The following is a 17,521-nucleotide window of genomic DNA, read 5'->3' as shown; positions in this document are numbered from 1 at the left end:
TATATGAGAACTAGCTCTTGGAAGATGGAAACTATACTGACCATGAACTAAACCTGCCGCACAACTAGAAGTGGCCGGGTAGCATGCCTACGTTTTTTAACCCTAGATGCCCAGCGCCAGCCGGAGAACTACCTAATCCTAGCAGAGGAAAAGACAGTCCTGGCTCACCTCTAGAGAAATTTTCCCAAAAGGCAGACAGAGGCCCCCACAGATATTGGCGGTGATTTTAGATGAAATGACATACGTAGTATGAAAATAGGTTTAGCAAAATCGAGGTCCGCTTTCTAGATAGCAGGAAGACAGAAAGGACACTTTCATGGTCAGCAGAAAAACCCTATCAAAACACCATCCAGAAATTCCTTTAAGACTCTAGCATTAACTCATAACACCAGAGTGGCAATTTCCGATCACAAGAGCTTTCCAGACACAGTAACGAAACAGCAGCTGTGAACAGGAACAAAATGCAAAAACACACAAGGACAAAAGTCCAACTTAGCTGGGAGTTGTCTAGTAGCAGGAACAAGCACAGAAGGCTTCTGATTACATTGTTGACCGGCAAGAAACTGACAGAGGAGCAAGGTTATATAGCGACTCCCACATCCTGATAGGAGCAGGTGAACAGAGGGGATGATGCACACAAGTTCAATTCCACAAGTGGCCACCGGGGGAGCCCAGAATCCAATTTCACAACACAGGTCCCAACCTGTTCCTTCATTCTCTTTTCCTTCTGGCTTGTTTCCATACCTGTGTGAACAGGTCCCAACCTGTTCCTTCATTCTCCTTTCCTTCTGGCTTGTTTCCGTACCTGCATCTCCTGTGTGAACAGGTCCCAACCTGTTCCTTCATTCTCCTTTCCTTCTGGCTTGTTTCCATACCTGCATCTCCTGTGTGAACAGGTCCCAACCTGTTCCTTCATACTTCTTTCCTTTCTGCTTGTTTCCTTACCTGCACCTCCAGTGTGAACAGGTCCCTACCTGTTCCTTCATACACCACACCTTCATACACCATTCCTGCCAGCCCTGTGTTCTCTGCCGTGCCTGCCAGCCCTGTGTTCTCTGCCGTGTCTCTGCCAGCCCTGTGTTCTCTGCCGTGCCTGCCAGCCCTGTCTTCTCTGCCGTGCCTGCCAGCCCTGTCTTCTCTGCCGTGTCTCTGCCAGCCCTGTGTCTCAGCCGTGCCAGCCTACTCGTCTGAGTTTCAACCGTGCTCTTCTGCTAGTCCTGCCTGATGCCCGCACCTGTCCTAGTGTTCCTGTTCTCCAAGTGGGATCAGCAGCCACAGCCAGACACCACCCTGGAGTAGCACCTGGCAGCTGCCTGCTGCACAAGCCTGACCTCACCATCAGAGGCTCCAGTGAAAACCCAGGCAGCTGTCATAGTCTGGTTTGTGGCACAGTGGGGCCACAAATCCCCTGAGCTCACGCCCACCAGTCAGGGCGTGAGCGTGACACCCGGAGATCAACTGAACTAATTACCATAGCAATGCCAGAGCAAAGAAAACTAGCACCGTTTGGTCTGATATTGAAGCAGTTCTAGCCAGTGCAGGATGCAGTTTGGGTAACCAGATGCCACGATTTTCTGGCCCCTCCCCGTGACAAATGGGCTGCATCCTAACTGTAACTTACCCAGAGATGTGATGCCTTTCTTAACCAGAAAATCTGTTGTAAAGTAACTGACATTGATTTTTAACAATGTGCCAAGTTCTTGGTTGAGCAGCCAGAAACCCTCCTGGAATACATAAAATACAACCAGTGAATTTGCTTCTTTACATGATTTTTCATTTTAACCTTTATGGAGGATGCAAAAATGTGGAGACAAAATAGATTACCTGACTCTGAAGAGAGGACAAGGACAACCAAGAAGGACGAGCCGCTTCTATTCTCTACAAAATACCAACATACAAATAATTATATTATGATAGAAATATTATTCATAGTGCAATGATCTGTCACAAATGTCTCCCTAAGAAAACCTGAGTGTGCATCAATGTCTGATCTACTGGGGTCCAACATCCGGCCCCCCCACAGATCAGCTGCTATCGGTGTCACCGGCCTCAAGTCCTCACTTGTGGAGCTGGCTGCCTACTTGTAGTGGCCGAGGCTTCGTACTGCACATCCGCCTTAAATTTAAATCAATAGAAGGCGGATGTGTATTACCCTGCAGCAGCCACTACGAGTAGACTGCCAGCTCCACAAGTGAGTACTTCCAGCCGGCGGCCACCGCCACCGATAACAGCTGAACGGTGGGGGTACCGCGGGTGGACAACCTCTTACAGTACAAAGTATTTAAAGGAATTTTCCATTAATATAGTTTTTAACAACATTGACGTTCTGTTGATCTAAAATCAGCTATACCTACTGGATCCATGTTGATGTTAAAAAATACAACAACACTCTGAGCACGCTAAGATATAGGCAAATATTAACAAGCTCAATACTGTGCCAATTTCCTCTGTTTCTGCACATTTTCCAGCTTTATTGTACATGCACATTTAACGAAGCTATAAAATTCACGTTCAGATATTTAAAAAATTAACTATTTTTCAAAAATACATGTGGCTTAGATTTTATGTAATTATATAAATTCCTCTTGTTGATAGAGGAAAATGAAAAAAAAAATGTTTTGCTCATTTTCTACCACTAATAAATGATTTAAAATTGAGCCTTCTGTAGAAATTATTTGAATGCATTGGACATAATTTTTTTTTGATGGGGTAGGGCTAGAAATGGCGAATTGGACTGAAGGTGTCTTTTTTTTATTGACGATTTCTTCTGTAACTAGGGCTGGCATATTAGCCCCAATTACAGGGAAAATTCAACCTCATTCCTGCATAGCAAAGCCAACGGGATTTTCTAGGAATCAGCAGTTCCTGTTCCTTCCCTAGACCAAAGGATCATATTATCACTGGGTCTAAAGTAGGAAGCGCTATGTATATAGATTAAGAAGGCAGAAATGGCAATAAACCATGACTGCCTTCTCTATAGGAGGTTTGGCTGTGTCTGATATCCTGAACCCTGCCTGCGCAATCTTGTAAAAGCAGCCTATTCCTTCATCAACATTTTAGAACATGAGCGCAAAGTAAAGTGCAGACAGCCCAGATGGTAAAAGTCTATTGGCGGTCAGGAACTGGTTATAGGGCATGTACACCTACACAAAAATTTTTTAAATGCTTATTTCCATCCAAAATACAAAATTAAGCACCTGTCTAAAGTTTTTATCCTCTTAATATATTACAATCATCATATTATATAGCACTGTGTACTTACAATTGTTCATTTTGCCTTTTTACCCAGTAAATTGTTCTCTCTTCCATTAGATCAGAAGTCATGTGATTAAAAACAGACTAGCCGAATCCTCCTAATCTCTATCCCTTCAGATTAGCCCCCCCCCCCCGTGACGTCATCGATGGGGCCTGGCCGTTGCCGTTATTGCCCAAGGTCGTCATAACAACATCTGAGTCACTCAGCCTCGGCATGCCTGTTAGACCATGCTGACTGTAATTGTAAAAATATTAAAAAAAAAAAAATCACAAGATAAAAAAAGCTATGCTTTTTCTTTATACCACCAAACAAAAAATGGAATAAAATGTGATAAAAAAGAAAAATGTAAATTAATATAGTATAGCTAAAAATGTCATCCTATCCCAGCTCTGTCAGTGAAGAGATAAAAAAAATTATAGCTCTCAAAAAATGTTATGTGCCCAAAATTGAATCCAATAAAAACGCCAACTTGTTATGCAAAAAACAAGCCCTCACATGACTCTGTCGGCAGAAATATAAAAAAAAAATATTGTAGCTCTTAGAATATGGTGATGCAAAAACTTGTTTTTGTAAAAAAAAGTCTTTTAGTGTGTCACAGCAGCCAAAGGTAAAAAAAAAGCTATAAATTTGGTATCGCTGTAATCACATCAGTCAAAGAATAAAGTTATCTAATCACTTTTACCAAACGAGGAATAACATAAAAAAGTAAATAAAACCAATTCTTCACCTGCTGTTGATTTGTTCATTCTGCCATCCAAAGATCGCAGTAAAGCTCACATTTATCCTGTGCTCTGCGCTGATAGCTTGCATTGGGGTTTTCATGTAAATCTCTGAAATATGTGATTCAAACAGAACCCCAGCAGAAGATTCCCTATAATGAGGTAAATGGAGATGTTGTGGATGCCATCTGGCCTTTGCTCTGGCGGTGTCCGTCTTTTTATGCATGCAGAAAAGCACAGTCTGACACAGTTTTGTGCATCTCTGAAAAGTAAGATAACACTAAACAGAGGCCAGATGGAGTCCAGAGTAACTCTGCTGCCTCATTCTAGTGAATGGTTCCTTGGGATGGCTAAATCTGAATCATGTCATTTGAAGATTTAGATAGAAATCACGATGTAAGTGCTTAGCGTAGAGTGCCGGATAAACGTGATCCAAAATTTTATGTCAAATGTTCCCAAGAAAAGCTTCAACTCAATCCACAAAAAAAGGAAGTCCCCACTCAGGTCTGTCATTTGTCAGTGTAAATATAGGGGGTTTCCATGTTACTGGTAGCACAAAGGTTCTGGAAAAGCACTATGGCTCCTTGCTCCTCAAATAAATCTAAATGCCGCCATCTCTTCTAAGCCCCAGTGTGCCTAAACCACATTTAGCGTCCACATGTGTAGCATTTCTGTAGCAATGAGAGTTTGCTTAACAGGGTTCATGTCTTCAGAAGCACAAGCTGGACACAATGTACCAGTGACTACAATGTACTGGGCACTACAATGTACACTACAATGTACAGGCACTGCAACATACTGGGCTCTACAATGTACTGGGCACTACAATAGTAGATTTGCAATTTTCACTTAGCAACATCTATTGCTGCTTGTTTCTGGAAAACACTCATGGAGTCAAAATCATCACTACACCTGTAGATAATTTCCTAAAGTGGTGTAATTTCCAAAATCGGGTCACATAAGGGGGATTCTTCTCTTCTGGATCTATATATGGAGTCCGCAAACTACTCTACATTAATTTGTTCTCCCAAGAGTCAAATAGCGCTCCTCCCCTTCCGAGTCTTGCCGTGTGGTAAGCTTTGCTTTACAGCCACATGTGGGGTATTGCCACATTTAACAGAAATTGTGTGACAAATTTTGTTACCATTTTTACCAATTTTCCTGTGTGACAATGTAACATCCGGAGCTAAAACAACATTTTTGTGGTAAAAATGTAGTTATTTTTTCTTCACCGCCCAATGGTATAAGATTCAATATTCAATAAGGTTAATATGATCACTGCACCCCTTGATGAATTAATTGGCGGGTGTCGTTTGTAAAATGAGGTTGCTGTTCTGTCACCTCATGGGCTATGCCAATGTGACATGGCACCCTCAAGCCATTGCAGCAAAATGTGCACTATAATATGGCTCTCCTGCCCTTCTGAGCTGTCCACTGTGACTGAAAAGTATTTCCCTATTACATGTAGGGTTTTGGCACACTCAGGAGAAATTGCATAACTTATTTTGTGGTCTATTTTCTCCCTTTTGAAAATTAAAAACTTGAGGTCAAAACAACATTTTAGTGGAAAAAATTGTAATTTTCCATTGACTCAGCCCAATGTGATACAATTCTATGAATCGCTTGAGGGTTCAAAATGCTCACTACACACCTAGATGAATTCCCCAAGAGCTGTAGCTTCCAAAATGTGGCCACTTGTGGGGATTTCTGCTGTTCTGGCATGTCTTGAGCTCTTCAAATGTGACATGGCATCCACAATCTGTTCTTGCCAAGTTGCGCTCCAGAATTCAATTGGCACCTTTCCCTTCCGAACCCTGCCGTATTCCCAATACAGTAGTTTTCCATCACATGTGGGGTATCAGTGTACAAATTGCACAACAAATTGTATGGTCTATTTTCTCCTGTTACTCTTGTGAAAATAAAAAATTTGGGGCTGAAGCAACATTTTTGCAGGAATAATGAATTTTTTCATTTTTACGGCTCAACCTTATAAAATTCTGTGAAGCACCTGTGGGTTCAAGGTGCTCACCATACATCTAGATAAGCTCCTTGATGGGTGTAGATTCCAAACTGGGGTCGCTTGGGGGGAGGGGAGGAGTTCCACTGTTTAGGCACATAAGAGGCTGGCTGGCAAATTTTGGTCTGGGGGGCAAGCAGACAGCAGTGACCCATCCTTATTGTCTGTGGGGGATTTCCACTGTTTAGGCACATCAGGGGCTGTCCAAACTCAACATGGTTTCCGCCATCTATCCCAGCCAATTTTGTGTTCCAAAAGTCAATTGGAACTCCTTCCCTTCCAAGCACTGCCATGCCCCCACACAGTAGTTTTCCTCCAAACATAGGGTATCGCCATACTCAGGAGAAATTGCACAAAATATTGTATGGTTTATTTTCTCCTGTTTTCTTTGTAAACATGCAAAACTTGGGGTAAATGAACATTTTTGTGGGAAAAATTAAAAAGGTAATTTCTTCCTTCCACATTGCTTTAATTTCTGTGAAGCATCTAAAGGGTTAAAAAATGTATTGAATGTGATTTTGAGCACTTTGAGGGGTGCAGTTTTTAGAATGGTGTAACAATTGGGTATTTTCTGTCATACAGGCCCCTCAAAGCCACTTCTAAGGTGATTTGGTCCCTAAAAAAAACAGCTTTGTAAATTTTATTGGAAAAATGAGAAATTGCTGATCAAATTTTATCCCTTCTAACGTCCTAACAAAAAAAATTATGTCTCAGAAATTATGCTGAAATGCTATTTATACATTACTTTGTACAGCATGACTAACTGGTTTAAGGATACAAAAATTGAATGTTTGGAAATTGTGACATTTTCACAAAATTTCCAATATTTTCACAAATAAACACAAAAACATTTGACGTAAATTTACCACTAACAAAGTACAATGTATAGTAGTAAAACTTGGCACTCAATAGGATGCTATGCAAGAATTGTGGATTTATTAATAACACAGGTCAACAAAAAAAAAAAATTTTTCTGGTGTCCAAAATATTTTAATGAATTTAGGGTATTTTTGGGGTGCTGATTCTGAATATGCTATCAGTTTTGCCAGATTGGCTCAAGTTTTTGACATTTTTGGTATCTTATTTATAGCACTTGTTGGTAAATGCGACGCATCATCTCATTAATTTCTTTGGATTAGTACTTGAACTGAGCAGTTCTCAATATAGTTTTGTGTTAATTAGTGTTCTAAAAGTTTGTTCATAGCTTGATTTTTGCACTAACTTTATGTTGTTGTCTGTTTTCCAGTGAAAAGCATGAACTCATCAAGAAGAAGTTGTCTTAACGATCCAGACTCATTCTGTTACATTTGTGGTGAATACACACTGCCAAAACATAGAAGAAACATAACAGACTTCGTAAAAAAAAGTGTATTTTGCCTATTTTGGGGTTATGCTTGGGGACCAAGACAAGTTTTGGGCACCACACATAGTGTGCAAAGCATGTATCGAATTATTACGAAAATGGAGCAAAGGACAAAGAAAAAGCTTCAAATTTGGTGTTCCAATGGTGTGGAGAGAGCCAAAAAATCATCATGATGACTGTTATTTCTGTGCAGTGCAAGTGCAAGGATTCAATAAGCATAAGAAACGAAAATGGGAGTAACATGGAATCTGCAAGAAGGCCTGTCCCTCATTGTGAAGATGTGCCTGTACCTGTGTTTACCATAAATAACAGTCATCATGATGATTTTTTGGCTCTCTCCACACCATTGGAACACCAAATTTGAAGCTTTTTCTTTGTCCTTTGCTCCATTTTCGTAATAATTCGATACATGCTTTGCACACTATGTGTGGTGCCCAAAACTTGTCTTGGTCCCCAAGCATAACCCCAAAATAGGCAAAATACACTTTTTTTTACAAAGTCTGTTATGTTTCTTCTATGTTTTGGCAGTGTGTATTCACCACAAATGTAACAGAATGAGTCTGGATCGTTAAGACAACTTCTTCTTGATGAGTTCATGCTTTTCACTGGAAAACAGACAACAACATAAAGTTAGTGCAAAAATCAAGCTATGAACAAACTTTTAGAACACTAATTAACACAAAACTATATTGAGAACTGCTCAGTTCAAGTACTAATCCAAAGAAATTAATGAGATGATGCGTCGCATTTACCAACAAGTGCTATAAATAAGATACCAAAAATCTCAAAAACTTGAGCCAATCTGGCAAAACTGATGACATATTCAGAATCAGCACCCCAAAAATACCCTAAATTCGATGAAATATCTTTGGCACCAAAAATGCTGTTGACCAGTGTAATCAAGGACAGTCTGTTATAAACAGCCTAAATTGATGTTTCTGCCAATCATAGACCTTCATCAGAAATGTTACTGTATTGCTGGGATGTGTAGTGAATGTATACCATTCATAACTGTAAATCGGACTGTGCTAGCTATGTGGTTATCAGCTGTCATTGCTGCAGTATGGTGACATTGTCACTATCAAAAATGCATTTCTACTCTCCAGATCACATCTCACCCAGTCCCACCTCATCCTAAACCTCATCACAATATTCTTCCCACCCCTAACCCATCTCTTCAACCAACCTTAACAACTAGTGTCTTCCGCTCATGCTTCAAACATACCATGATTACACCCATCCTCAGAAAGCCCTCCCTTGACCCATTCTCTGTGTCTAGCTATCGCCCCATCTCACTTCTCCCCTATGCTTCGAAACTATTGGAACAACGCGTCTATCTTGAACTGTCTTCCCACCTCTCCTCCTGCTCCCTATTTGACGGCTTACAATCTGGCCTCTGACTGCATCATTCCACTAAAACTGCCCTGACTAAAGTCACCAATGACCTACTAACTAGCTTTCAGGATCACCTCTATGCTGATGACACAAATCTACCTCTCTGGACCCGATATCGCCTCCTTACTAACCACAATCCCACAATGTCTGTCTGATATTTCATCCTTCTCTGCTAGATTTCTAAAACTTTTCATGGACAAAACAGAATTGGTCATCTTTCCCCATCTCATTAACCTCCCCAAAAACCCTATCCATCAACATCAATGGCTGCTCGCTCTCCCCAGTCCTGCAAGCTTGCTGCCTCGGGGTATCCCTTGACTCTAATCTCTCCTTCAAACCACATATCCGAGCCCTTTCCACTTCCTGCAGACTACAACTCAAAAATATTTCCCAGATCTGTTCATTCCTTAATCAAGAATATGCAAAAACCCTTCTCTCTACAGGGCAGGCCGCCTCTCATCTATCGTGTGCTTGGGAATAATGGATGTAGACTGGTTTGTGACATGTTGGCGGACAATCAGTGTCCTCTTACTTTGGAAGACATTGTGTTTGTAAATACCCAATCCTGGCGGGAGATAACTTTACTATTACTCATGTTAGACATTATTTAGGCTCGGTACTGCGGGATATACCGGACAACATTAGAGTTCACCCTCTAAACTTAATCTCCATTAAAGCCCACGTGGGGAATTAATCTTTGAGTTTTATATACAAGTCACTGAAACCTTCCATACAGTGTTCAGACTCTTCACCGGGCTCGGGGAGATGGGTATCTCAACTAACTGACTGTCAGACCTTTTGAAAGCCACATTACGTATTAACTCTATGTTACCGTACGACAGTTACACAAGCATGACTCTCATAATATTCCATAGAGCATATATCTCCCCAGAGATTAAATCTAAAATGTTCCGGGGGTGTAAGAAGCTGGCGGCGAAACGTGCGTCGGGGTGAGGGGACGCTAGTACTATCCACACATTAGGTAATTATCAACCTCATCTTATCTTTATCTTATATTATACCACCCTAAACTACCATTGTATACCAGGGAAGGCAATTGGCATGTATATTGGATGGAGACTATGTAGGGATTTATAGAGACAGGTCTCCTATTTTCCTGTTGGTGAATTTTAACACAGGATCATTAATGTTAATATAGTCTTCTCTTTGAGATATTGAGCCTGGCTACATTTTGTACATGTGTAGAATAGGTTGCGATTTTTGAATGGTTAGTATTGCTATGAAAGATTTTACATAATTAGGTGTTAGATTTTAACAACAGTATATACCATCAAATTGGTTGATATTAAGGTATTTTTGGCATTTATTATTTACTATTGATTACGTGTGGGGAATTTTCTATTAGATATTTCTGGCGTCCTCTAGACGGCATTTTGCTTTTTTATTGTTGTTTACTGTCCTTTTTTGGCTTGAATAAAAATAGTGATTTTAATACATTGTGTGGGATCTCTTCTTTGTCCCAAACATTTAATGATGTGGGATTTTGTGGTCGTGTTGTTTTTTATTATGTATACCCCTTTTCACATGTGAAACACCATGGAATAAATGGTGCTATAATAATAATAAATAATAAATAAATAATAATATGTAAAGTGCTGGATGGCATTTTTTTTGCAATGTGTCTGTTGTCTACTTAACATATAATGTTTTGGTTGTATAACATCATTATTTTTGTTTTTACAATTTAGATGTTATAGGGTATGTCAAAAGTCTGGAAAAAAAGTTCACGGACTTCTGCTTACTCAACTGCGATAATTATGTCCCTTGTAGTTCATTTGAATGGCAGGGATTAAATAGGAGGCCACATTTTTTTTCCATTTACCAGTACTTTACTGGTGTTGTAATTTTTTTAGAACTGTGGAAAACCCCATTAAGAAGGGAATCTGTCAGAAGGTTTTTGCCATCTAATGTGAGCTCAGAATAATGTAGGGACAGAGACCTGATTCCAAAGAGGTGTTTGTTACAAGACTGTTTGCTGTAATTTTGATAGAATCCCTGTTTTATCAGCCAGAGATCCTCACTAGAGAACTAGTAAACCTGCTGCCATGTAGTCCTCCATATTCATGAGATCCGTACAACCCTGCCCCCACCACCGATTGACAATTTTGTACCCATGCAGTGTACACAGAAAGCTGCCAATCATTGGTGCGACAAAGGGGTGGATAGGCGGGGTTATAAAGAGCTCACTATTCAGAGAACTGCTAGATCTGCAACAGATACACTACCGTTCAAAAGTTTAGGGTCACCCAGACAATTTTGTGTTTTCCATGAAAACTCTTTCTTTTATTAACCAAATGAGTTGCAAAATTAATTGAAAATCTAGTCCAGAAACTGACAAGGTTCGAAAAAAATGTTTTATTTAAAATAATAATTTTCTCCTTCAAACTTTGCTTTCATCAAAGAATGTTCCCTTTGCAGCAATTCCAGCATTGCAGACCTTTGGCATTCTAACAGTTAATTTGCTGAGGCAATCTGGAGAAATTTCCCCCCATGCTTCCAGAAGCCCCTCACACAAGTTGGTTTGGCTTGATGGGCACTTTTTGCACCATACGGTCAAGCTGCTCCCACAGCTCAATGGGGCTGAGATCTGGTGACTGCGCTGGAAACTCCATTACAGATAGAATACCAGCTGCCTGCTTCTTCCCTAAATAGTTCTTGCATAATCTGGAGGTGTGCTTTGGGTTGTAGGATGAAATTGGCTCCAATCAAGCGCTGTCCACAGGGTATGGCATGGCGTTGCAAAATGGAGTGATAGCCTTCCTTATTCAAAATCCCTTTTACCTTGTACAAATTTCCCACTTTACCAGCACCAAATCAACTCCAGACCATCACATTACCTCCACCATGCTTGACAGATGGCGTCAGGCACTCTTCCAGCATCTTTTCAGTTCTGCGTCTCACAAATGTTCTTCTGTGTGATCCAAACACCTCAAACTTGGATTCGTCTGGCCATAACACTTTTTTCCAATCTTCCTCTGTCCAACGTCTGTGCTCTTTTGCCCATATTAATCTTTTCCTTTTATTAGCCAGTCTCAGATATGGCTTTTTCTTTGCCACTCTGCCCTGAAGGCCAGCATCCCGGAGTCGCCTCTTCACTGTAGACGTGGACACTGGCGGTTTGCGTGTACTATTTAATGAAGCTGCCAGTTGAGGACCTGTGAGGCATCAATTTCTCAAACTACAGACTAATGTACTTGTCTTGTTGCTCAGTTGTGCAGTGGGGCCTCCCTCTTTCTACTCTGGTTAGAGCCTGTTTGTGCTCTCCTCTGAAGGGAGTAGTACACACCGTTGTAGGAAATCTTCAGTTTCTTGGCAATTTCTCGCATGGAATAGCTTTAATTTCTAAGAACAAGAATAGACTGTCGAGTTTCACATTAAAGTTCTTTTTTTCTGGCCATTTTGAGAGTTCAATGGAACCAACAAATGTAATGCTCCACATTCTCAACTAGCTCAAAGGAAAGTCAGGTTTATAGGTTCTCTAATGAGCCAAACTGTTTTCAGCTGTGCTAACATACTTACACAAGGGTTTTCAAGGGTATTCTAACCATACATTAGCCTTCTTACACAGTTAGCAAACACAAAGTACCATAAGAACACTGGAGTGATGGTTGTTGGATCTGGGCCTCTATACACCTATGAAGATAGTGCATTACAAACCAGACGTTTGCAGCTAGAATAGTCATTTACCACATTAACAATATATAGAGTGTATTTCTGAATCATTTAATGTTAGCTTCATTGGAAAAAACTGTGCTTTTCTTTCAAAAATAAGGAAATTTCTAAGTGACCCTAAACTTTTGAATGGTAGTGTAAATTAGTGATTTTTTACAAATGACAGCACACAACACAGTAAGTGACACATCACTGGAATCAGGATGTCTACCTTTACATTAGGCTGCACTCAGATAGGCTAGCAAAAACCTGGTGATAGATTCAATGTAACCAATTGCAACACATAGCACAGATCACTAAGCCATCAGGAACCAAAAATAATATACGGTACCTGAATTTGATTTGATTGTGCAAATCTAATTGACTTTCTTTTCTAGAAAGATGTAGGATATGAATCATAATCATAAAACTCTGGGACCAGACTGTTTGTCGATAGAAGATCCTATCACCAGGTAATGTTCCTTGCCTGAAACATTCATTTAACTCCTTCACGACATGGACTGTACTAGTACTACGCATATCATGTCTCTCCCTTTGATGTGGGCTCCAGCGGTGAGTCCAAATCTTTCTCGACACATGTCAGCTGTTTGAACAGCTGACATGTGCCTTGAAGAGCCGTGTGCATAATCGCGATCCACCCGTGGTTGTTAACCCATTAAATGCAAAACTTTGACAGCAGCATTTAACACATGCTTCCGGCCACTGCGCCGGAAATCCGCCCATTGGTAATCCCCGTCACGTGATTGTGGGTCACCGATGGGTCGGCATGACAACCAGAGGTCAATGCTGGTATGGATGTCAATGACTGGTGGTCGGCGCTCATAGCAAGTCAGCAATTCTGCTACATACAGGTGATCTGATCATCGCCTGTATGTAGCAGAGCCGATCGGGTTATGGCAGCTTCTAGTCTCCAATGGACACTATTGAGGCATTCCAAAAGTAAAAAAAAAAAAGTTTTTAAAAATATATATATAAAAAAAAATAAAAGTTCAAATCACCCCCCTTTCGCTCCATTCAAAATAAAACAATAAAAAACCTAAAACATACACATATTTTGTATTGCTGAGTTCAAAATCGCCCGATCTACCAATATAAAAAAATAATTAACCCGATCGCTAAACGGCGTAGCGAGCAAATTTTTTAAAATGCCCAGAATTATGTTTTTTTTGGTCGCCGCAAAACTGCATTAAAATGCAATAACGGGCGATCAAAAGAACGTATCTGCACCAAAAAGGTAAAATAAAAACGTCAGCTCGGCGCACAATAAATAAGCCCTCACCCAACCCCAGATCACGAAAAATGGAGACGCTACGGGTCTCGGAAAATTATGCAATTTTTTTAATTTTTTCTAACAAACTTTGGATTTTTTTTTCACCACTTAAATAAAAAAAGAACCAAGACATGTTTGGTATCTATGAACTTGTAATGACCTAGAGAATCATAATGGCAGGTCAGTTTTAGCATTTGTAAACATGGTAAAAAAAATACAAAAAAACAGTTGTGGAATTGCACATTTTTTGCAATTTCACCGCACTTGGAATTTTTTTCCCGTTTTTCAGTACACGACACGGTAAAACCAATGGTGTCGTTCAAAATTACAACTTGTCCTGCAAAAAACAAGCCCTCACATGGCCATACTGGAAAAATAAAATAGGTAAGCCCTAGGAAGAAGGGGAGTGAAAAACAGAAATGCAAAAAAGAAAAAGAGCTCCGTCTTGAAGGGGTTAATGCCATGCATCTCAATGACGTGATAGTAGACACTGTATTAGAAGTCACAATTATTTATTTTTTTTCTGAAACCTCAAAAGACACCGAGAATGACCCTAATCAATTCTGGCGCAGAAAATTGTGCGGGAGCCCACGCCATTTTTTAAAAAATTATTATTATTTTTTTTTTAAAATTAAACAGATATTGCGTTCAAGGCCGGAGTCACACTTGCGCACACTCAGCTCCCGAGTGCCGGTGGCAGTGCTGGGTATTGAGGTGCGACTCTCGTGAGAGTTTCTCGCAAGTGTGACCCCGGCCTATCTCTTTATGTACCATTTTATTATGTTTATTACTAAACATCGGGCTTGGTATTATCTATCTACAGGTACCTATTATCTATCTATCTATCTATCTATCTATTGATATACCTATCTATTATCTATTTATAGATACATCTATCTAGCTATCGATAGATAAATCAATAGATAGATAACAGATAGATAATAGATAGATATATCGATACATAGGATAGACAGATAGATCTATCGATAGATAGATAATAGATAGATCTATCTATCTATAGCTATATCTATCAATTACACAGGTCAACAAAAAAAAATGTTTTTTCTGGTGTCCAAAATATTTTAATGAATTTAGGGTATTTTTGGGGTGCTGATTCTGAATATGTCATCAGTTTTGCCAGATTGGCTCAAGTTTTTGAGATTTTTGGTATCTTATTTATAGCACTTGTTGGTAAATGCGACGCATCATCTCATTAATTTCTTTGGATTAGTACTTGAACTGAGCAGTTCTCAATATAGATTTGTGTTAATTAGTGTTCTAAAAGTTTGTTCATAGCTTGATTTTTGCACTAACTTTATGTTGTTGTCTGTTTTCCAGTGAAAAGCATGAACTCATCAAGAAGAAGTTGTCTTAACGATCCAGACTCATTCTGTTACATTTGTGGTGAATACACACTGCCAAAACATAGAAGAAACATAACAGACTTCGTAAAAAAAAGTGTATTTTGCCTATTTTGGGGTTATGCTTGGGGACCAAGACAAGTTTTGGGCACCACACATAGTGTGCAAAGCATGTATCGAATTATTACGAAAATGGAGCAAAGGACAAAGAAAAAGCTTCAAATTTGGTGTTCCAATGGTGTGGAGAGAGCCAAAAAATCATCATGATGACTGTTATTTATGGTAAACACAGGTACAGGCACATCTTCACAATGAGGGACAGGCCTTCTTGCAGATTCCATGTTACTCCCATTTTCGTTTCTTATGCTTATTGAATCCTTGCACTTGCACTGCACAGAAATAACAGTCATCATGATGATTTTTTGGCTCTCTCCACACCATTGGAACACCAAATTTGAAGCTTTTTCTTTGTCCTTTGCTCCATTTTCGTAATAATTCGATACATGCTTTGCACACTATGTGTGGTGCCCAAAACTTGTCTTGGTCCCCAAGCATAACCCCAAAATAGGCAAAATACACTTTTTTTTATGAAGTCTGTTATGTTTCTTCTATGTTTTGGCAGTGTGTATTCACCACAAATGTAACAGAATGAGTCTGGATCGTTAAGACAACTTCTTCTTGATGAGTTCATGCTTTTCACTGGAAAACAGACAACAACATAAAGTTAGTGCAAAAATCAAGCTATGAACAAACTTTTAGAACACTAATTAACACAAAACTATATTGAGAACTGCTCAGTTCAAGTACTAATCCAAAGAAATTAATGAGATGATGCGTCGCATTTACCAACAAGTGCTATAAATAAGATACCAAAAATGTCAAAAACTTGAGCCAATCTGGCAAAACTGATGACATATTCAGAATCAGCACCCCAAAAATACCCTAAATTCGATGAAATATCTTTGGCACCAAAAATGCTGTTGACCAGTGTTATTGATTTATATAAAATTTGTGTAAACGACAGTGACTAGTACTACTTAACGTCACATTAAAATGTCTAACACATTTATTGCTTCATTTTACATTTTTAAACTGACTCCCAAAGTTGTTCACAAGGCTTGACATGATTGTTAAGTTAGGTGTTTGGGTTGTAAGGCGATCTGATATCGCCACCCCAGATGACGATGTGAGCCTACTGTACTTTTTCCATGCTTCTGATTTACATCGGAGGCATACAGAGGTTATTCCTGATGGATTCTCTATGACAAGATTTGGCACTGGTCCAGCCGTTGGTGTCTGCATTGCTTATTGAGAAGAATAACTCTGGCATTACTGTGAGTCTAGGACCAGTGTTATCTATCTATTATCTATAGCTATATCTGTGTGTGTATTCTTCAATGGAGTATGTAAAAGAAGAGGTTGGACAAGGAAATTACATCACAATTCTTTTTTTTTATATCTTTATTTAGCTTACAAAAGCTCACACAATTCTGCATGAAAAACGCATCAAAATGCATCAAAAACGCAGGTGACCTGCCAGTGACCTCAGATGAAGATTTGATGCACATTTTACCTGCGTCAAATCCTGAGCAAATACTGTGCCATTCCTGACTGTGGAAACATACCCTTAGAGCTGGGGTGAGGAATCTTTTTTCGGCCAAGGGCCATTTGGATATTTATACCATCCTTCGGGGGCCGTACAAACTCCACCCACAAAGTACATCCTGACTCTGGTTTCAGGACATAATCTTTCATTGCATGCCTTCAGTGTTCAGTAGTGAACACTGCGTGTGTGTGCTAACAGAACAAGAAGAAATTAATGAGCTGGTTGTAATCAAAATACAGCTCCCTGCCCAAGAATGCGGTCCCGGAGAATCTGCTCTGGGGCCTGATAAAAGGTCATCGAGGGCCGTAAATGGCCCTGGGGCCTGAGGTTCCCCACCCCTGAATTAGAGGAAAATCCTGTATTTTGCTGTGTTTCATCAGGATTTGACCAGTTGAAAAACTAGATTAATTTATGTGTTACCTCCACATTTTGACACACGAAGTGTACTATTAACCCAAGGCTGGAGTCACACTAGCATAGACTACGGACGAGTGCTGTGCGAGAAAAAAAATCGCATAGCACTCAAAAAAAAGACGCAGATTCTGACCTGTGTTTTCTGCCAAGAAATGCAGAATCTGCAGAGAAAATTCCACAGTCAAATCTGCAACATGAGCACATAGCCTCAGACCGCTGATAATCAATGGGGCAGCTCAGATCACCACACGGACTATCCGTGTGACTTCAAAGTATATAATGAACAGCGCTCCATCCAGGTGTAAAAGTCTTCAAGATAAACTTTATTTAAGCCATGGTACAATAGCGACGTTTCGACCACAACATGGTCTTTGTCAAGCATGTTCCGTGTGACTTGTGAGGAATACGCAACGGTGTCTTTTCAAAA

General features: G+C 39.9%; 1 protein-coding gene across 11 annotated transcripts in view; it reads right to left on the bottom strand.

Annotated features, from left to right (window-relative positions):
- Positions 1 to 17,521, bottom strand: part of PARP4 (poly(ADP-ribose) polymerase family member 4) — a 318,181-nt gene that overhangs the window by 14,526 nt on the left and 286,134 nt on the right. For all 11 annotated transcript variants that reach the window (XM_077298347.1, XM_077298349.1, XM_077298352.1 and 8 more), the window contains 2 exons: positions 1,825 to 1,878; positions 1,622 to 1,724 (listed from right to left, as the gene is read on the bottom strand). In XM_077298347.1, coding sequence (XP_077154462.1) covers positions 1,622 to 1,724; positions 1,825 to 1,878 — 157 coding nt within the window. The remainder of the gene's footprint in view (positions 1 to 1,621; positions 1,725 to 1,824; positions 1,879 to 17,521) is intronic.

This window comes from Ranitomeya variabilis, chromosome 3, assembly GCF_051348905.1.
Source record: "Ranitomeya variabilis isolate aRanVar5 chromosome 3, aRanVar5.hap1, whole genome shotgun sequence".
NCBI classification, from domain to species: domain Eukaryota; kingdom Metazoa; phylum Chordata; class Amphibia; order Anura; family Dendrobatidae; genus Ranitomeya; species Ranitomeya variabilis.
This window is presented reverse-complemented; position numbering and strand designations above follow the sequence as displayed.